Below are 21,220 nucleotides of genomic sequence, written 5' to 3'. Positions count from 1 at the left end.
AAGTATTTGTAGTCATGTGTCAGACTCATAAAGCAGGAAAAGCATTGGGCTGAATAGCTAAGTGATGTGAAGACATCACCTCAAAGTCAGTCATAGGAAGGAGGGAGGGGAATGGCCCCGTGAAGGGTTTGGAGAGGAATCCATTGAAGGGAATAGGAGCAAAGACACAGCATGGGGGACAGGGTGAGGAACTGTAAGGTTTCTAAAAACCCAAAGTGGGGTTTTTGGGTGGTTATACAGATTTTTGCCAGTCATAAGACATCATGAGATTTGCTATCTGAAATGTCCAGCAAGTAACTGGCTCTCCCCTTCTTTAGTGTTGCATCGACTTGGAGGAAGGAGTCCTGAGATTTAAAGCACTGAGTCAAGAGCTGCCTTTTCTACATGCTTCTGAAGAGCCTGGTCAGTGACTGGCTGCATTCCCCATGTACGGAGCTGAGGAGATTTGCTGCCCTCAGAGAGAGATGAGGGTGAGGCTCATATGCCCCTAACCTTGCTAAGTTCTAGGCTGAGGCATTCACTGGGGAGTGAGAAAAAGGCAAATGGGTGCTGGAAACTGCTGTTGCTGGGAGTGCCTCATCTTGAGAGATATCACTCCTTTCAGTGGACCCTCTTGTTTGTCCCCATGTGCTGAGTGAGCATTTTGTTCTTGGTTTTTCTACCTGTCCCTATTCACTTCAATTTCTGCTTCTGTAGTAAATTTACCCTACCCTTTTAATGACTTATTTTTACAATACCCTCAATTTATGAGACAAGAGAGTCTCCATGAACAATCTTCAATTGTTCTGTGGACAGGAGGACAAGCAGTTTCTCCAAAAGCCTCCAAAGATTGCCATGAATGTTTCCCTTCGCTTTGCCTCAATGTGAGCAGAGCCCGCCCCCATTTCTTTGTGGGAAGGGCTCTATGGCTAGTCCCCTCACCTGTACTCTGGGGAAGATGGCTTTTTTTACTTTTTGCTTGCTCAGAGCAAAAAAGAAGTATTTTCTCAGAAAAACCTTGCAGCAAGAACAATTTTAGAGCTCTTAATTCTAAGAAACCTTTGCAGAAATGCTGAGCATAGATGCCTAGAGTACGGTGGACACTCACAGGGGCTTGGACTTTGCCACTGCATCCTTGGCCACTAAGCTATATTATATGAACGGCAATACTTATCATCTTTTGGTCTTATACGTAGTAACCAGACTTGCACACCCTGCTCTTCTGACCAGGCCTCTTCTCTCTGCATTCCAGCTGCTAGATCTACATTCCTATCACCTCTGCTGCATCAACAGAGATCCTGCCACTCAGTTTAAACGCTATATTGAATTACAGCACCCAGAGTCTTCTGCTCTCTCAGATCCTTTCTTTCAACTTCAAATCTAGTGACTGGACAGATACATATAATATATGTAAGACCTAATCAGCCTCAAGTTCCGGCATCTCACAGCCCATCAATTTTGCTACTCCTGCATGAAACAAGAACTAGACTTCCTTGCAGGTCAGAGAACTGTGAACTCATCCAGAATGACGAGAGTTATTATTAAGCCACTATATTGTTTGGTTTAATTATTTTTCTATTTATTTGCATCCTAGAGCATAGCTGTATGACAAATACATAGTCTAGTCTTTACTAGCTCTAGGAAAGATGCAGCAGATCAGGGCTTGTTTCATGCCTCATGACTACTGATTCACTATCCAAACTCTGTACAATGTCCCTTTGTCCATCCTTACAATATCATGACATCCCCATTTTGCCTATCTTCCTGGATTAAATACTGCTGGCTTTCTTAGTTTTTTATTCAACCGCTCATCGTTTCTGTTGTGCTTCTCAAAGAACTTGTGTATGCATTTCTGTTCGTTCTTCCCTAAATCTGATGCTGTATGCTGTAGTTTAGCACATGCTAAGGACAGCAGAGTACAGCCTGGCTGATATGATTTTGGATGCACTTGCCAGTGTTAGATGGTGTGACTCGCACCTGCTCCACCTACAAACAGCATCAGGCTAGTGATTTTTATTGTTAGTCATCATATCTTGCAGCTTCTGATCTGTTCCTTGGCTTCTTTGCCACTCTTCTACTTTGCATCTGATTATTTCTGGCTGCATGAATTGCTTTCCATGAATTTCCTGAATGACACCAACATCTCCCATTTATGTCAGGACACATGTGTACTCGATAAGCCTGTCTTCCAAAGTACCAGTAATTCCTCCTCTATTTGTATCACTTGCATGTCTGACTGGCTCATCAAACCTAGGGTCTTTCTTGACAGTTCAGACTTATACTAAACCTGTGTGTCAGCTGGAATCTATTTATATCTAAAAATGGCATACGGAACAATGGCAAGAAATATGCTAAAGCTGACAGATACCACATCCATTACAGCTCTTATTATTCGTTAACTTTTATGATTAAAAAAGACAAACCCTAAACCCTAATCCTAAAAATTAAAGGTCACTCTAGCTCTGATCCAAACCCTAAACCTAACCTTGGCCCTAAATCTATCCCCTAAAACTAATCCTAACCCTAAATTTAACCCTAAAACCAACCCTAACCCAACCCTAATCGCTAAACATAACCCTAAACCTTAATGCTAACCCTAACCTCTAGTCCTAAACACTAGCCCCTAACCATAAATCCTAACCCTAAACATAATCCTGTAGATCTAACCCCCTAACCCCTAGCTCTAACCATCTAAGATTAACCCCAAAAGGTAAACCTAATCCTAAACATAATGCTAACTATAAACACTAACCACAAACCTAACACTAATCCCCAACCTAACCTCTAACCACTAACTCTAACCCTAACTCTCTCTAACCACACTAACCCTGACTCTAACCACTAAATCTGACCCTAGCCCTAAACCTTAACACAAACCCTAACCCCTAGTCCTAATCCCTAGCCCCTAATCCCAAATGGTAACCATAAGATAACCACCAAAATCTAACACTCTAACCCTAAAACTCTAACCTCATAACCGTAACTCTAACCCTCAATTCTAAACCTAACTCCTAATCCTAAATGCTAAAGCTAACCTTATCCCTAAATGTAACCTTTAATGTAACCCCTAACATAAAACCTAACCACAGAAACTAACCCTAACACTAGCCGAATCCCTGATCATAACCACTAGTCATAACCTTGGCCCCTAACCCTAACTCCCTAAATCTAACCACATAACTCTAACTCAGTTATTCTAACACCCTAAACCAAATTCCCTAAACCTAAAACTAATCCTAAAACAAATGTTAACTCTCTTAATACTCAACTCTAACCCAAACTCCTTACCCTATCCCTAACTGTTATATCCCTAATCCTACACCTAACACTAACCCTAAACCTAACTATAACCCCAACCACCTAACCATATCTGATGGCTTTTGCAGCGCCCAAAAGGCACCTGCTTCCCTCCAGAGCATCCTAGGGCTTTTGCTAGGTTTTCCTTTGGCCTGCAAGGGGCCCTGCTGCCTTCCAGAGCAACACAGGGATTTTGGCAGGCTTTGCTGACACCCAGGCAAGTCTCTGCTGCCTTCCAGATTGTCTAATAGCTTTTGCTGGGCTCTGCAAATGCCCACAAGTGGCTGCCAAGGGAAGGTGAGGGCCACTACTTTCAGTCCTGGCCACTTCCATGTGAGGGCCCCAAGTGGTGGGTGTGCATTTTGGAGCCTTTAGGTGAGGGTTAGGTGGTAGAGCAAGTGCAGAGCCCCGGTGTTGGTGGGGTTGTGAAGGAGCTGCCAAGGGAAGGGAAACCAACAGCCTTCAGTCCTGGCCACTTCTGTGTTAAAGCCATGCATGGTGGGCATCCATTTTGGAGTGGGATTTTGGCTAGGGTGAGGGTGTAGGTGAATAGGAGTCTTCATGAACTCAGACTGAAGCCAACAGGAATCTTCCCAATGATTTAAAGAGTGCTGGATGGGATTCTAGAGAAAATTGGCACAACTTTGAGTTGACAGTTCTGACTAGTGCCTGTCACTTACAGCCCTGCAGATAGCCGCACACCGGTTACTGTTGGAATTCACCAGGTGATGTTCCTACACGTCAGTCTTGGGATAACTCCGCTTTTGCTCACCTTCAGAACATCCTCCAGTCCTTCTGAAGCCTTTCTGTGATTCACATCCCTCATTTCTCAAATTGCTGATAGTTCAGGTTCCTCTGAGAACTGATGTGCTACAGTAGGTGAAAATCACCAGCTCCATCTGGTCCCTCTCTTCTCTGCATAATGAATCCTTCTTTGCATCCTCTTTACCTTCCCCCAGGCAAATAATTCATTCTTCCACACCGGTGACAAATTTGCTTCTTCCAAAAGGAATTATCTCCTTTTTAGATAATCCTTTCAATGCTTTCCTGTACCCTTGTTACTAATACTCTCTCACGTTATGCCACTGTCTTGCCAGCCTTTCCTCTTTGTTGTTAACAATATGCATGCATAAATATAGACTGCCACTTGTCAGTCACAGAGGATGTTTCCAAGCAAGAGCTTAGCTAGCACGTGAAAGTTCTTATTTTCAGCTGTGAAATCACCTCCTGAGCAGAAGATGTGCTTTTCGCCTTCCTCCAGCCCATGTCAGTTGAACATGCAGGTCCACGCGGTAAAGATCTCAGACAAACATTGAGGAATATCTTGCCAAGTTATCTTGGAACCAACCCATCAAGTTTTGTTGCAGGCAGAGCTTACAGAAAACAAAAAATAAATTATACAACTGAATGAGCACTGCAGGTCGCAACACATGGCTGACACCTCATTTCAACCCATTCCCTAAATCACAGTCTATTCCTACAGTGTCAGTACCTGGTTTCCTCATCATCAAACAGAACTCCTGGTGGGTTTCCACCTCCCAGAGTTCTTTGGCACTAAACAACATGCTGTTACTCGCCTTAAGACGTTTTCTGAATTCTTGCCCAAACTTTGTTTTCTCCGAAGACCAGCCTTTTTGTGTCATTACATGGGAATCCCAGCTGTCATTGTGAAAGACAGGATCCTGGCTTTAAAAAACTTGATTATAAAACAGGACTTACACTATCTCAATGATGCAAACTCAATTCCATCTGCAAACATGGTAAGTCTTCCTATGTTAGGGAACTCAGTAATTTTTAAGTGGGCTGGCAACGCTGAAGACTGTCTCAATTGTAGCTTCTTTTGGAAAAGCCTATTTTAAGATACACTTCCCTACCTCCAATTCCAGTCATCTCTATTGCTTCTGGGGAACAAGGGGAAGGAAGGAGCTATCTAAAAGTCTTTTCCACTAGAGATCAAAAAATCCTAATACTTTCATATGGAAAGCAGAAATTTAGTACAAACTGCCATCTCAGAGCAGGACACAGGCATATCCTGGATGTGTCCGGCACTGACTTCCTCATGATGAGATCAATCCCTTCAATATAGACAATGGAATATTAGGGATACTCTCTGAATCGCCTTGGTGGTCAGCTCCTACTAGGGCTACTTTCCAGTAGAATGGACACAACAGTTGCAAAACAGTCTGCAGGGAAGTGTCTGTCACAAGAAAGTCTTGGAATAGAGAAGCATCTATTACATGGTAGGTGTGAGATACATACGGCTGAACCTGCCTGGGGATGGGGAGATGGACTTCTGAGGCCCCTTCCAAGGCCAACATGCACTCTGCCAAAGCCATAATCAGGACCATTTCCAGGAGCTTGGGATCTCTTGGTTTTGAATGGGAGCTCCAGCCCAGAGGCCTGCTCCTTCTTTCGCTACTAGTGTGCGAGTTACAGAACTTCAGACCGCTGAACCACCTACATGCTTGCAGACAGTCCTCCTTTCAAGAGACTCCACTGGCAAATGCCAGGATATACCTGAAGAGTTATGGAAATAACTGCATTCAGCAGAGAGGTCACAAAAACAAGTGCAGGGATGGCCAGTGGGTTTATTATGTCTCAGGAAAATAAAGCAACACCCTCTATTTTCTTGTTAGTAAATTGAGCATCATAACCAAAGCCATGAATCATTATGCAAATACCCCCAGTGACTGAGAATGCTATTGGACTCCTCACTTGCTGTGTGCTGGCACTGGGACATACAACTGTGTCTTGCAAATCCTGCCCTGTCAAAAAGCTTCCTGGCCCCAGTGGGTATGCCAATCTGCTACTGGGTAGGATGCAGCAAACAACATTTTCTGCTGTGTGGGAAGGAACAACTTCTAATTCCAAATCTGTGGCTTGTGTTGGCTGGCAAGGACAAACAGGCAATGAGTTACAATGAAAGTATAATATAACTATGAGCCCAGAGACAGAGCCTCCATTGCTCCTTCCCTGAGTAGACAGTTGTTGCCAGTTGAAGTAGCCTGAAGCATTGACCTGAGAAGTACTGACTGTAGCTAGTTTATTACTTGTCACTTTAGAGTTCAGCACTTGAACAAAAAAAGGAAAGTAATCTTTTGGTCAAGGAACAGCACAGGAGTTCCAATTAATTCTTCTATAGGAAGTTTTCATTTTCCTTTGTGCAGACGGGACACAGGAGCAAAATGCATCTGCAAGTTATTATGTGCTGTAAGCAGTGTAAAACTGTCAGGGAAACCCTTGAACGTCCAGCATTTTTCCTCTGAAACGGTTTTAACTGCTGAAAGAGTTTTGGGCAACAGATGATTTGTAGCATCTGTCATTTTCTCACCTCTGCTTTCCACAGTGCAGCACGCCTGGGCTTGCACAGCACACAGCAATGTTATCCTTGGGCAAGCAAGAAAGAGGGCTAGGTTGCACAGGTTGCCCTGTCCATCATTCTGCATTGGGTTTGCCCCCATTTTCTTTTAAAGATGGTTCTTAGGAAAATGTCATCTCTCCCTCATTAAGCCTTTCCTGCTTCTTCTCAACCAATTAACAGTCCAACAGTGGATCAATTTGACCTCCCTTCCTTGGAAATCATTTGACCCTGTATGGCAAAGTTGTTTTGCATAAAACGTTTCAGTCACCAACCATTCATAAACCCCCTTGCACTTGTGTTGCTAATAAAGGTTTATATTTGGCATGAACGGCAGCATTGAGTTGTTCTCTGTTATGGGCTGTAGAGAATCCTGTTTGCTGTTAGGCCCTCAAGAAGGCATTACAATACAGAAGCACTGCAGTAACCTGTAAATCCAGCTACCCAGATTAGCTCAGCCTGGCCCAACTCTCAGCCAAACGCTCCAGGGAATTGCTGCAGGAACCTCTGGGGTCCCAGCAGTGGATGAGGAGAGAGTGTATCTGTGAACACTTGCCCCACCAAAGCCGAACAATGATGAACGGAACCATGAAAGGCACAAGCTGTAGGATTTCATCTGTTTTTTCTCAAAGCATACACAGCAGAAGAGCCCATCAGCTGTGCAGCAGTACAAATCCCAAGTTGTGTGAGCCATGACTGAAAACTCAGGCATCGCTACTTTCTGTTGCTTGTAACCACCCTCCTTCTATCCCCAGTGGGGAATGCAGAAGCCACAGAATTAGGAAAGGGGGGAGAGGAGGGAAGTAGGACAACAAAATACACAAACTTAAGAAGTAATATGTGTTCAGGATAGAAGAATAGCATATGCCAAGACAAAGGCCTTTTCAGGGACACTGCTACAATGTCATTTCTGTTATATGCTTCTGGAAACTGCTCTGCAGAGTCCTGCCTGACTGTGGTTCCTCTTCATGTCAGTTCCACTAATTGTGAAGTGCAAAATTTCTGCCTAGCAAAAGGGCTAGGCAGAAAGTATGCCAGAATACAGTCAAACCAAACTGTTCACCCCACCTGTAGGGACATCTGCTTCTCCCCAACTCAGCTGGGCCCCAACAGGAGGAAATATGAGTAGCAACTGGTACTTCACCTGAACAGAGAGAAGGTGATCAGAAAGAGCAGCTTTAGCTTTTGGGAAACAGAAACCTGGAAGTAGCAAGAAACCAACCTACTGTGATTGTTAGTAGCCCCAACAAGACTCATCCTCATTGGGAAAGGACTAGGAGACTGGTGAGAGCCCAAGCGGTCACACTATTTATTTGCCAGAAGCAATAATGACTGCCCTTGGGATGGGTGGCTGTACCTCTCCAGAATCATAAGAGTTTGACAATTTCTTGAGGTCACAGTCCAGAGCTGACACACTTCAAGACTCCTTGCCTTAGCCCATCAGTAGATGTTGCCTACAATGTCAGTTTTCCACAGCTGACAAACCCAAACCCTGCTGCTCTGAACGCCACTGTTACAAAAGCACTGTTTATGACCTGAGAGCTCCTGCCTGAAGGGTCCAGTTGCTCACAAGTGCTTAGAATGACAGGGGAACATTTGAAAATGCTTCTCACTGAGGTCATTAAAATGGAGACAAACTTCCACTGTCGTTAGAGACTCAGAAGAATGAGTGATCTGAGAAGCAAAAAGAGTGCTAGCTGGTACAGACCAGGTCATACCATTTCACTGCTCCATGCTTCAACTTTCACAGCTACCAAATTCAGAGCACAGAAGCTGTTCTTTATAAAGCTTATGTAAATCTACAGATGGGAATTGCAAGATAGGGCTTAATGTAAAGATCCTGCCCTTCTACCACATAGGGGTACTTCAAGAATCCTTTTGACCCAAAGACAAGACACTCCCTTCTCCTACACAAAGTTCTTCCAGTTAGGGCTGTCCTTGGACATTTTGCAGAGTACAGCACAGCAGGTTTTCCATAGCCTGCAGGATCTTTAAATGTTACCATTTGCTCAGACTCAGATGCAACCCTCTCAGGCTGCTCTAAGAGTGAAGGGACAGGCCCATCCATTATGGGTGTCCAGTAAAACATCACACAAGTGAGAAAAGATAACAGATGCAAAACAGCAGGTGAGCCCGCTGCTCCTATCCTAATAAAGAGAGTTATGCAAGCGGCAAGCTGAGATGGGGAAAAGCACAACACCAGCAGCATCTGGAAAGGTTCTTGCCTTGGCCTCTGCATACGTGCAGCCTGGGTGAGCAACAGCCTTTTCCAGACTGCATACCAGCAAGTGGAACATTATCTCCAGTCCACCTCTTTCAGTTGTGCAGGACTCAAAACAGCATGGCACTGTCCACAATAAGAGGGAAGCGTGGCATTTCCACTCCTTATTATAGAATGGCCAAGCTCTCTCAACACCACAGATCCATGGCTTAAGAAAGATTATTTAATCCTCTTATTGCCCAGCTCACAGCTGCTTTGCTAAGTCACAGCCATCTCTGGGATCACACTGCCCAAGCAGATGGAGACAAGCAACGCCTCTTGAGTACAGCTGAGCTCGCTGTAGCTGCTACCTCTTGACACATTGTTAGTGCAAGCTGTGGTTCTTCTCAAATATGTCTCCAGCTCCTCAGAACAGGAGGTAGTTTGTGAGAAACCACGTGGTAGAAGAGCAGCATCAGAGCAAAGGCAAACAATGCCTGGATCTACTTTAAAAACACCCCTAGATGGGAGAGAAAGCCCTTGCCTGCTCCCTAACTCAATTCCTCCATCTGCAGTTCCTGCGCTGTGATTCTGCTAAGAACTCATAAGTAATCACTAGAGCAGTTGTAAGAATAGGCCAATACAGAGACTGAACTCAGCTATTCTCTCCATTCATGCCCTCAGTGTTCCTTCCTAGTCACCTATAAAGCGCTTTAGCTAGCAGAGAACATGGAAACTGACAATGGAAGGCCAATAAGCAGGGCTCTGGACTCAGCAATGTTCTGGTAGTTTCCTCAGCTAAAAACAAATCAACCCACCATCTTCACTCAAGCTGACAACCAAGCACATCCTGCCACAGAATCTGGTCTGTACACCTTTTGCTGTCTGGAAACTTTGACAGAGATGGGCACAGTTTCATCTTCATTAGATGACCGATTCCAGTTTCAGAAGAGTTTGTGCAGGTATTAAATATGTCAGCCTCCGTGTGACTTGTTATAAGGGATCCTGGATGCCAGTGCAGTGGGCAGAGGAGTCTGTTCCAGCAGGGTCCTGACACTGCGCAGGGCTGCTCTGCTGCCATTTCTCAGGAAAATACAGCGTTTTGTGAATCAGATTTTTGACAGCAGAAACATCACTTCTTTCTATGGAAAAGACAGACAGTTGTTAGGGATTCTCGGCAAGTAGTACACTAAAGCCCCTCTTCCTCAAGAAGTATGTGAAACTCTAGTTCCCAGCACTTCATATGCCCACAGGCCTTCCTCTCTTTTTTCCTGTATATATCCTTCACCCTTTCTGCACTCACCCACACCCAGCTGCTGCAGGAGATTTCCAAACTCTGGGTTACAATCCAGGATTTTCAACAGGTTGGTGGACTCCATTCTCTCCAGCTGCACATCCCAGTAGATGTAGATCTTCTGATTGAAGCTGACATAAACCAAGCAGGGGCTGTTGCTTCCTCCTTTGCATGCATAGAGGCCTGCAGAAAGGCAAAGGCAAGGCTCAGGCTGGTTCCATGGAGAATAGTAAAATAAAAAAAGCAGTGGGGAAGACAAGAGACCACTATAGCACTCCCAAAAAGAACAGAAACACCCCCCCCCAAACCCAACACCATCACAGACAAACCTCAGCATCACCTCCTCCCATCCCAGCTTTTCCCAGATGCCACCAGAGGAAAAACTGGCTGGGCCTTCTGCAGTAATACACACAGGGAAATTATTCCCCACTGCAGATGGACAAAGGACTCCACGTCTCTTTGAGGAAGAAATGCCGTGAGGGCTGGCCCTGCAGTCAGGCTCCTCACCTGCACAGAATGCACTGACATTCTCATCTGCTTGAAACCTGGCAACAGTCCGATTGTGGTCAATGATGTACGTCTGACCATCCCATGCACAGGCAATCACCTCCTCATGCCCATTGCCCTGTAGGAACCATAAGATCACACATTAGCATGGACCTCAACTATTCCCAGGGGCAGTCAAGAATCTTTCCTGCTTGTTCAGAGACATGAACACTATTGTGTGAACAAGATGTCAATTTTGGATGCCTTGTTCAGTGATTTTGCAGTTGTCCAATCTTTTTGCACTTGGAGACCATCTCTCTCTTCTCTGTTGTAACCCTTATGTATCGTAAGATCTTATAGACAATCAGGGTATTAGCAATGTGCAAAACCGTTCAACTCTTCAATGTGATAGAAGAGCAGCTGGGGGACAAAAATGTTCACAGCAGGATGCTGGGCTCACTAGGTCAAACACAGCTGGTGGACAGACTGACATGAGTGCAGAATGCATCAGCACAGTCAGAGCACTCTGTGTGTCATCCTGAGATAATCCCAGCCTTCTTCAGCCAAATCATATTCCTTCTGCCCTTCCTATATTCATATACACAAAACCATGTTGAGTTTTTGCCTTGCTCCCTTCCAGCCCCATTCAGAGACACTCACAGTAACATCCAGCTTTTCCAGAGCAAACAGCTGGTGATCAACCTGCACAGACCAGAGCAGCTTGTCTGCTCCCTCCATGAGTTTCAATGTCCCTGAAGGGAAAAAAAAAAGAAAATTAGAGTAAGTTTTGTCTTGAAAATATTAAAAGAGAACAAGATGTTTGCTAACACTGCGCCCTGCACATTCCTTCAGCAATCAGGTTCATGTTGACAATTATCAGCTGAGAAGTGGCTGGCTAATAGCATGGGCATGGCCTCTTGGCTGCTAAAACCATACTGGACACTTACCTCATGTACCATTTTTCTATCATCCAAATATATTGTGATAGTACTGGTGATTGGAGGGAGGGTAGCCATGAGAAACTGGAACATAAACATGAATCTAGCCTCACAGTGCCATCCAGCCTTGCTATGGCTCGTGAGTCAACCAGAGTGAGGCAGGAAGCCTTGCCAGATGCAGAAGCTTCAGAGTTCAGGCCCACAGAATAATCAGAAATTCCCCAGCAGAACATCATTGGGCAGGTGGACATCTGGCCCAAACAGGCCAGGCTGCCTATCTGCAAAGGGAAAGCACAACATACTGCTCCACACTGAGCTTTTTGGACAGAAACCCTGCATTCAGCTCATTAGACCAGTCCTATTTTGCAGTCAAGGGCACAGCAAAAGAACCTGGCTCCAGGCCTGTGTGAGGCCAGCTCCTCTCTAACAACGCTCAAGTTCCAGCATCCATTTCCTTTACTGCTTTTGGAAACAATCCAACTCCTTCCAAGTTCTCTGCTGTGGTAGAGTCTCTTGTCTACAGGGATGGCACTTTTGAACTGGCATCTCAAACAGCTGTAAGGAGGCAAACTTAGAAATCAGCAGTTCAAAGTTCTAGTCTTGCTCTCCATCTCAAGCTTTCAGTGTGCCTTTGGGCCAGTGATCTAGCCCTTCCATTTTCCCAGCTGCTTGCTGCAGCATGGTATTAATACTTCTACCCACCACAGGCCATGGGACCATACAAGTAATTTATATTTGTAAAATGCTTTGAAACCCACAGATTAATGGACTGTACCAGGGGAGCGAGAAAGGCAGACATTCGTAACAGAAAACACAACAGGTTTCCTGGAAAGAGCAAGCCTGTGCTACACCAGACCCATTTCAATAAGGAAAAGAAAGACAGGCTCAGTTTTAATGTTTCATCAGGTCCTCACATACAGGCATGTAATCACATACCTGGTTTATGGGGGACTTGATCACAGTAACAACTCTTACCTTGGCTTCTGTATTAGTTTTCATGCCTCCATAGAAAATATGTCAGCAGGTCTTTGAGTCAAATTCTCCTGCCTGACCCAGGAAGCGTTTCTGAAGCCCAGCTCCCCTTCTTTCAAAACCAAAGGCACTGAGCCCCTCGTTCCCTGCTTTGAATTAGTGACAGGCCTTGGCCACCCCACAGGCCTTTCTTCCAGGACAGCAGTACTTACCATCCAGAGTACAGAGGGCAAAGAGACCTGAGCCACTATTCTCACTGGAGCAGCCTGTAAGTGCAGAAGAGAATTACAAGAGTTGATGCTGTTTTGTAAGCGTTGTCCCCTCCCTCTCTCAAAAAACAAAACCCAAACAAGCTGATCCGTCCTGCCTCCTTTTTGCCCAGCCCTGACATTCTGCTTAGCAGATACCTGCAGATTCTTGCAATCAATTGCACTCCATGACTTTTATTTATAGGGCACTGGCATCTCAAAACTCAAGACCTTCTGTCACTGATATCAGCATGTCTGGCTCTGCTAGCTGCTCCTAAGACTTTGCCTGTAGCACATATGCACTTGCAGGCCCATGGTGGTTCTGATATTAGTGGACTGCATCACATCCTCTCCAGGCTCCAGAAATGCACAAACATAGGCAAGACCATCACAAGGGACAACGTAAAGAACAGCTGAAGCCAAGCAAGAGTATGAAAACTACCCTCACTGTTTCTTTCAAGGGCAGGAACATGGCCTTTGCCTCTTCTGGCAAGGTGCAGTGTCAAAAGAGAGATCCCACCAGGACAAAGCTTTAGTCACATTAGCACAAAAGCACCTCATGGCAACTCCTGAATGAGTCTGCGGAGATCACGCTACCACCTCTATTGTTTTTGTTACAGCAAAACTGTACAGAAGGTGTGATCCTCTCCCACCAAACACTGGTCTAGAGTCAAACACAAGGCCTAAAGAGCCCTTACTTTATGAGCAAATTAGACATGTGTAGCTCATCTACACACTCAGCCCTGGCTTTCCTGGATTATATTTACACAGCTGTGAACATTCTGCATGCAGTATTCTCTCTAAAAGATCCTCTATATCACAGTTGTGTGCAGGACAGCACTGACAAATGTGACTAGTTAAATCTGAAGAGCAGACTCTCCTGACCAGCAGGCTGGTTCAGCCCTTCAGTACACTCTCTCCTAGCTACCAATCAGAAAAGACATGCAAGGTCAGGTTTTGGCACGACTTGGAGCTGCATTCAACTACAGCTGTATTTCATCCTTTCAGTGACAACACAGGAGAGATACTGGCTCTCTGAGGTCTGCAGGAACCCAGGAAACCTGGCAGTCAGCTAGAAGCCAGTAGAGCTGAAAGCAAACAGGCAGTTTCCCCAGAGAGATACAATACTGCAAGCCTACCTCCACCGCCCATAGAGAGCTCCAAGCTACAACAACCAGCACGCTCCCAGAACACAGACTACCCTGTTTCCGCAGCTCAGCTTAAAGCAAACCAGCTGTTTTAAGTGCTCTATTGCCCCTAGCTGACATGCATCTGGACAGGCTCTGATCCAAAAGATGTGTCCCCTTACAAACTGGTCAGCATGGCACTCTTAGGCTGTTTCATTACTGATGGTCCAACATTAGTGGACTTTTCCCAACCTTCTCTTCATCCTTTACTCTGTGTGCCTTAATTTTTCACAAGACACCTCTCATTACATGAAAGGCTTAGTATGCAGTGAAATAACTGATTTCATGTTCTGTTGACCATGTTGCTCATAGCAGTATCTGAGATGCTAAAAACATGACAACCTTGGAACTGGGGAGCAAGGGTGAGGAAATGGGAAGAGCAGGGGGTTCAGTGGCCTGCTCTTCTCCCCCAGCTCTAAATTACATTGGACAGCCTAAACTGTTCTCAGACAGCACTGCAGGGGATAACGCTTGGACAGAGCAAATGCAGCTGGATTTTCTGTTTTCTTGTATTATGCCCACAGACTCCAAGGGGAAGGGAAAGCTGCTTTTTCTCCATAGGTACCAAAAGAAGGGTTCAGCAGGTGTACCAGGCACACATGAGAGCACACAGCATTTACACGAGGGAAGCAGTGGTAGCGTGTAAGAAAAGTCTGGACACAGGAGCAGCATGTGAGGGCTGAGAGGAACCAGTAGCTGTGGAGAGTTTAGATACAACAGCTGAATGGAACACACTGGAGGGAGACAGAGGACAGTGATATAAATTAAATATGGAAGCAGCTCTGGAGGGATTGGGACTGCCTAGGTGAAGGAAGAGCAGGATACAGCTGCCAGATACTGGGAATCAAATGCTGAAAAACACAACAGAATAAAGATGAGGCTGTGGAAAGGAAGAGATGCATCCAGGGAATAAAACGGGCATAAGCTGCAGCCATGCAAAAGATCAAGGACAGCTGCAGAAGCAAGGCATGGCAGCCATTCAGGATGACTAAATGCAGGCTAGTGGAGGCTGCAGAGAAACTGCTGTGCCAAGTGAACAGTCAGAGATACCTAGGGAAGGAACAGAGCTATAGGAAGCTAAAATGCAATTATCCAGCTGTCTGTCTTAGGGAGCTGGCTGACAGCAGCAGAGTTCCCTTTGTTCTTGCAGCTAACTCCCACTGTTATTTTTCAATCACAGAAAATCTGATTACATGCTGGACTGACATATTGAAAAACTATCAATAGTTGGGCCAGAGACCCCAAGCTCTTAATCTCTCACCTCGTCCAATGCTACCAATTAGATGAGTGGAAACATTCTTGTTGTGAATCCGTCCAGATGTTTGGTGCAGAATAACATCTCGAATAGGAGCCTCGCTAAGGAAAAGAGACACAGACGTCAGACAAAGGCCAGGGAACCAGGCCTGAGACTGTGTCACAATAATCTCAAGACCAGTGTACTCCAAAGCTCTATAAATTCAGAGACTTGTAAGAGTTTGTGCATAGATTAGCCCTTTAATGGCAAAGGCCAAGGAAAAGCAAGCATACCATCCCAGATATGAAAGGAACTCTCTAATGTTTAAAAAATGAAAACAGCATGATTTGATACATCAAAAAATTGGAAAGAGTTCAAAACAAAAACGGAGAGTAGCACATGGAAAAAAAAAATTGCATGGAAAATGCCAGTAGAACGTGTATTCCAATCAAGGAAAAAGACAATTTTTATCATTACTGCCATGTAAGCCTGGCTGCTTTTCACTTAGGAAGCATCTACCTGGGGTTATACAGAGTGGTCAGAGATCATGCCTGCGAGTGGCTTCTTGCTAGGAAGTACCATTCCAGTAAGGTCTCCAAGACATCAAGGAGACTTGCCTAGCTCCTCTCCTCCTACAGTTCTCTGGTTTGCCTTAAAGTCCCACAGAACACCATGGAAGCACCTGAATCCCCCACAAGGGTCCCTCCAGTGCCAAGGACAATAAACTCTCTGCTCATCTTGATTGCGCTGGTTGTTATTTACAGCACTGGCTGCCAAAGGTCTCATTAGGAAAACCTCCAATTACCTCACCTGGAAGAAACAAGTGAATAAACCCAAAGTATCATCCTGGGCTTCAGACTAACTGGGCTTGGCCCAGCCTTTCAGTTGCTACCCTTCCCACCATTACACAGGTCACCAGATTGCCTACTACTTTTTCTCTGAAGATCTAGGTCACTCATTTCCCTGCCTTAGTCCCTAGTACTGTCCCCCTCAGTGAGATGGTTTTGCCACTCTCCTTGCCCAAACCCAGAAGAGTGGGATACAAGGAAAGCAGCAGTATTTATCTTTGTGACAGAGACATGAAGAGTGTTCACAGAAGGTGTGCTTAAGTCCCAGCAGTGCAGCAAGATCACAGAAGCAAGGACAAATGACAGCACTTCCCCTCAGAAAGATGGTGTGGTGGTGCCCCCTTGTAATGGGCATCTACAGTGGAATCTCTTTATCTACCACATGCAGTAATGCTCTTCACCTGCCTGGGGCAGAGTTGTCTCTTCCCTCTGTTGTGGCCTGCTGCTCAGAGTCCCACGTGCACAGCAGAATGGCATAACCACAGCCTGGCTGAGACACCATCATCTCCGGTGAGCCGTCGGGGCCTGGGTTCACAGACAGGCTGTCCACCTATACTGGCAGAGGAAAAACACCGATGGAGTCAAACTGGGAACTTCAAACACCTCAGAAGAGTTCACTGTCCTCCTTGTACCTAAACTTGAGTATGGCAGATCTTCTGACAGAGCCGAGCAGGAGCTGAACAAATCCAGCTATAAGCAAAATGTCCAAGTTACAGTAAAAGGTTACCTACCAAAACCTACCAAAAGCCACTGTCCTGGGTTCAGCTACAGCAGTCATTTTTCTCCTTCTTAGTAGCTGGTGCAGTGCTGTGTTTTTTAACTTTCAGCCTGGGAACAACGCTGATAACACTGATGTTTTTAGTTGTTGCTAAGTAATGTTTATTCCAACCAAGGACTTTCTCAGTCTCATGCTTTGCCAGGGAGGAGGGGAAGCCGGGAGGAAGCAGAGACAGGACACCTGACCCAAACTGGCCAAAGGGGTATTCCATACCACGGCACGTCATGCTCAGTATATAAACCGGGGGGGAGTTACCCAGGAGGCCCAGATCACTGCTCAGGTCAGGCTGGGTATCAGTCGGTGGGTGGTGAGCAATTGTATCCTCTCTCCTTGTTATTTTCCTTATCATTATTGTTATTGGTGGTAGCAGTAGTGGTTTTGTATTATACCTTAGTTGCGGGACTGCTCTTATCTCAACCCGTGGGAGTTATATTCTTCCGATTCTCCTCCCCATCCCTCCGGGAGAGGGGGGAGGAAGAAGAGGGGGAGTGAGCGAGCAGCTGTGTGGTTCTGAGTTACCGGCTGGGCTCAAACCACGACAGCCACTTAAGAACAACACTAGTATTTTCTACTAATGCTCTCTAGATGGGTGAGAGCAACTGACTGGTCTCCCAGACCAACCCACCAGCTGCTCTGCAAGTACAGGACAAGCACTAGGCAAATCTTTCAAGCCATTAACATGACAATTGCTTTGTTCACAGGACTGAGATTTTGTGCTTCTTCCCTTGAGAGAGCCATCTCTTGAAGACTATATGACAAGTTCTGCTCTGAGCACCCCGCTTCCTTACCTGACCTTCTAGCAGCCATTTCTTCAACAGGAGCAGCTGCCCAGACACATGGTCTGAATTCTCCGACAAGTCCTCCCAGCGGAAGGCACGCACCACTCTGTCAGTGTAACCCACCACCAATTCGCACTTCCCATCTCCATCTGAAGGGAATACAAGGAGGTAGATGGGGTCTCTCAGGCTTTCACAGCCCCAAGAGCCCCAACATTCATAAACCACTGTGCTGGTTTCCATCATGTAGCATCTCTGAACATCCCAATCCTGTAATGAGGACTTGCACTTCAGGAAAAGTCCTGAAGTTTTTGCTTCTCCCCTCCATGACTCAGCTGTAGCTTGTTAGAGCACTTATTTCAGCAAGAAAGTAATTTCCTTCTTTGAGTCCCACACATTTTCTCTCTTTTCCCCCTTCTCACCTCTCACCCACAAACTCCCTCACCCTGCACTCCCACACCATCTTCCTGGCTCACCAATATCATTAATCAGCATGACTTTGGTGTTGGCAGGAATGTGCTGCTTGAACACCGGCTTCTGCTCTTCTGCTGCTGCCAACTCATGGTGGCCTGAAGCATCTGGGTGTTTTGAAGTTGGAGAAGTCAGGTCAAAAAGATGGAACCAGCCTTCTGCACTCACCGCCACCACAAGATTCTAAGAGGGAAGAGGAAAACCTTTTGATTTTTCCTGTTTTAGAAACTGCAGAAGATCTTCCGCAGCAGGGTGAGGGAAGATACAAGGGTAGATCCGTCAAGATCAGTGACTGCTACAGAGGGAAGAGGAGAAGGTTTTTGGCCAGCATACAAACTACTTGGGTACTGCAGGGTCCAAACTTCTTGTTCATCCTTGTCAGACCAGGTTATCAAGCTGATGCGTGCATGCATCTCCAACTGTGTGGCTTTCTCAAAGCTCACTTCAGCTCTGCTCCCCACTGGAGCACACATAGCTACAGTATTTTAGGCAGGGTGCCTAAACTGGGACTTTTGGACTCAATGGTCATGGCTTAACCCCAGAAATAGCAATCCAGCAAAAGGAGTCATATTAGACCCAGTGGAATTTGCTTGGGAGATTAGACTATTCAGTGGCTCAGTCCTGTTTAGATGACCTTAAATGCACACAGCCAAGTGGCAGAAGGGCCATAACCCACAGCAGGGACCAGCACAGAGCAGGACAAAAGTCACTAAGGAAAAGGAGCAACTTCGAACCACCAAAGCCTTGCGGTGCTCGCACAGGGGGACATGGAAACGAATAGTGCTTTCTGAAGACAGGATGGACTTCCTTGCTCACTAAAACCTACATATGGCTCACAGAAAGATCAAGGCTATATGTAAATAGAAGGATAGTTTTAAAACAGTAGTGCTAAAACTATGAGCAAGGGCAGATCCCGGAGAGAAAGCACCTGCAACCTGTCCTTCTCCACATTCGGGATATGACATGACCCTAAGCACCTCCCACATGCCCTACAGACACAGCTGGGAAGAGTTTGGCTGCTCTCACCTTTCCCTTATTGCATATATCTCCCACTCCAACACATGTGAGCTGAAAGAGAAAAGAAGGCCATACATGAAAGAAGGGAACTCAAATAGTGCTTTGAGATAAGCTTGTGCTCTATTTCCTCTTATAACCCTCTCTTGAACTCAAAACAGCCTTTTCAAGGACAAAAGAGCAGAGTCAGGGACAGAAAGAGATCTGCCATACACGTGCCCAGAGCCCCAGAACCAAATCCACAGTGCACAGAAACAAGGTGGGACAGAAGCCCAGTTCCTGTGTTTGTTCAGTACTTTGCTCATCACTTCTAGCCTATGTGGCTAGCTGTGGGCAAAAGCAAGGTCTAGCATATCCATGTGAAAGGCAACAGAACCAGTTCTGATTGCCATTCCCCTCTGGCTTACGTATTCCTAAGCAATGCTCAAGGACAGCTCACTGCACATACACCAAAAGGCCCAACCATTAAAAATTTTGTCAAGAACTGACCATTCCTTGGCAAGATCGCACAGCCCAGGGTTTGCTGTCATCATTCTTGTAAACATAGAGCTTCCCATTGGTGTCTCCCACCACTAGCTCATTCAGCTGCACAAAAGAATTGGGTTAGTAAGAAGAAATTCACAGTTACAGTAACATTCTCACACAGCAATAATCACAGAATTCATGACTGAAAATCACTCTGTAGCAAGAAGTAGCAAAGCAAAACAAGACTTAGGGACAGCCTCAAATAAACAGGAAGGGTCTGGGGGAAAAAAAAAACCACCCAGCAATTAATTTTCCTTTGAAGATAAAACAGCTGGAGAGCAGCTCCTCAGAGCAACTCATTATCCACTGCTTCTCTTGCCATTGTTTCTTCACTGTTTTAACATCCTGCTCTGCTAATCATCATCATCCCATCTTCCATCCTTCTATCTAGATTGACTTGACCTTTTTTGCCTCACCTGAGGAAGATTATGGCAAGAAGAAAAACGTAATCTTTGAGAAAGAGGCTTCAAGAACACTTGCAATAGATTTATAGTGGATGTTCAATTCCACTGATGAAGGGGTAAAGGTCTTTCAGAATGGTGATTATTTCTTTAAAGACGACTTTAAAGATATAAAAAATTATTAAATGAATAATATTTAATAAAAATAAAAATATTAAATTAAAAAATAACCAACTATCCCTGCTGATGAGCCTACTCTTACCATCCCATCATCTGCATCATGCCTCTGCGTACTTAAATTGTGTGCATTTCAATAACTCCCTGCATACACTGCCCCACATAACACAATTTCTTATGGGAAAATGTGTTTTATCATCTACTACTTTGCTAGCCATGACACGTTTCAGGATAACACGATAGGGCTGCAATAAAATATGACTGTTGATGAGAAGAAACGATAGCTTACATCTATCTGGTGAAGCTAACCTCTTCCTAGTTACAGACAAATCAGACCCATGAGAAAGAACCATTTGGGGGGCTGATAGCAATACTCTCAATACTCCAGCATATACGTCAAGCAGCACTGAAACTCAGCTCTACCCTTTTTGTGATCCACTGTGCCGCAGCAAAGCATTTCCCCACAGCTCTACATGCCTGCCGCTGCAACAGGAAAGGTTTTCGGACCAGAGCTTAAACTCTCCACTAGCCACACACCATCCAGGGCCCACGCCAAGGGTGCCCAGCAGGTGTAACGGCGATGGAAGCACTGACCAGCTGCGGCCCAGAACCAGCGGGCCATTCAGTTTTCAAAGGCCCTCCGGGGGCCGCCTGATGCAGCCCTTGCACCTCTGCTCGAGCACCCACCAAGCTCCAAGCCTCCCCCAGAGTGGACGCCCGGGGTGCTCCGCAGAGCCGACCAAACGCGGTCCCCTCACCCCAGACGCGCCGTGCAGCCCGCCGCTCGCTTCCCCGCAGCTCGCCCCCCAAAGCGGCCGCAGCGGGAGCACCGCCTCCCGCAGCCGCAGGGGCACAGAGCCCGCCCCGGCTCCCCCCCGCCCCGTTCCCGCCTCGGACCGTGTCGTTGTCGGCGTCCCCGAGGCAGATGGCACGCGGGAAGAGGCTGCCGCCGAAGTCGAGCGCCACACGCTGCACGTAGCTGACCGAGCGCATCCCGCCGCGGCCGCCGCCAGCCTGCGGGGTGCGGAGCCGAGCGG

At 46.0% G+C, this 21,220-nt stretch overlaps 2 protein-coding genes across 5 annotated transcripts in view; one reads left to right on the top strand and one right to left on the bottom strand.

Annotated features, from left to right (window-relative positions):
* Positions 1-6,362, top strand: part of NRIP2 (nuclear receptor interacting protein 2) — an 18,936-nt gene extending 12,574 nt beyond the window's left edge. The window contains exons 6-7 of one of the 2 annotated variants that reach the window (XR_003990393.1): positions 318-470; positions 1,232-6,362. Coding sequence is in view for 1 of the 2 variants with exons in the window: in XM_030478078.1 (XP_030333938.1) it covers positions 318-410 (93 nt within the window). In the remaining variant the exon portion in view is untranslated. Of the gene's footprint in view, positions 1-317 lie in introns of both variants that reach the window. The other variant, XM_030478078.1, reaches the window with a different exon arrangement.
* ITFG2 (integrin alpha FG-GAP repeat containing 2) lies at positions 5,832-21,220 on the bottom strand. Of its 3 annotated transcripts, none has more exons than XM_030478074.1 (12): positions 21,081-21,220; positions 19,570-19,665; positions 19,093-19,134; positions 18,072-18,249; positions 17,608-17,747; positions 16,443-16,591; positions 15,221-15,315; positions 12,737-12,790; positions 11,275-11,366; positions 10,636-10,753; positions 10,138-10,311; positions 5,832-9,976 (listed from the first exon to the last, which is right to left on the bottom strand). In XM_030478074.1, exons 1-12 carry the CDS (start codon positions 21,174-21,176, stop codon positions 9,828-9,830), a joined length of 1,383 nt encoding a protein of 460 aa, XP_030333934.1. In that variant the 5' UTR covers positions 21,177-21,220; the 3' UTR covers positions 5,832-9,827. The 3 variants fall into 3 exon arrangements, with proteins under 3 accessions (XP_030333934.1, XP_030333936.1, XP_030333935.1); XM_030478076.1 differs by lacking the exon at positions 21,081-21,220 and adding an exon at positions 20,607-20,771; XM_030478075.1 differs by lacking the exon at positions 12,737-12,790.

The sequence above is a fragment of the Strigops habroptila genome, chromosome 3 (assembly GCF_004027225.2).
Source record: "Strigops habroptila isolate Jane chromosome 3, bStrHab1.2.pri, whole genome shotgun sequence".
Classification (NCBI taxonomy): domain Eukaryota; kingdom Metazoa; phylum Chordata; class Aves; order Psittaciformes; family Psittacidae; genus Strigops; species Strigops habroptila.
Note: the sequence above shows the minus strand (reverse complement) of the source record. Positions and strands in the feature narration are given on the sequence as shown.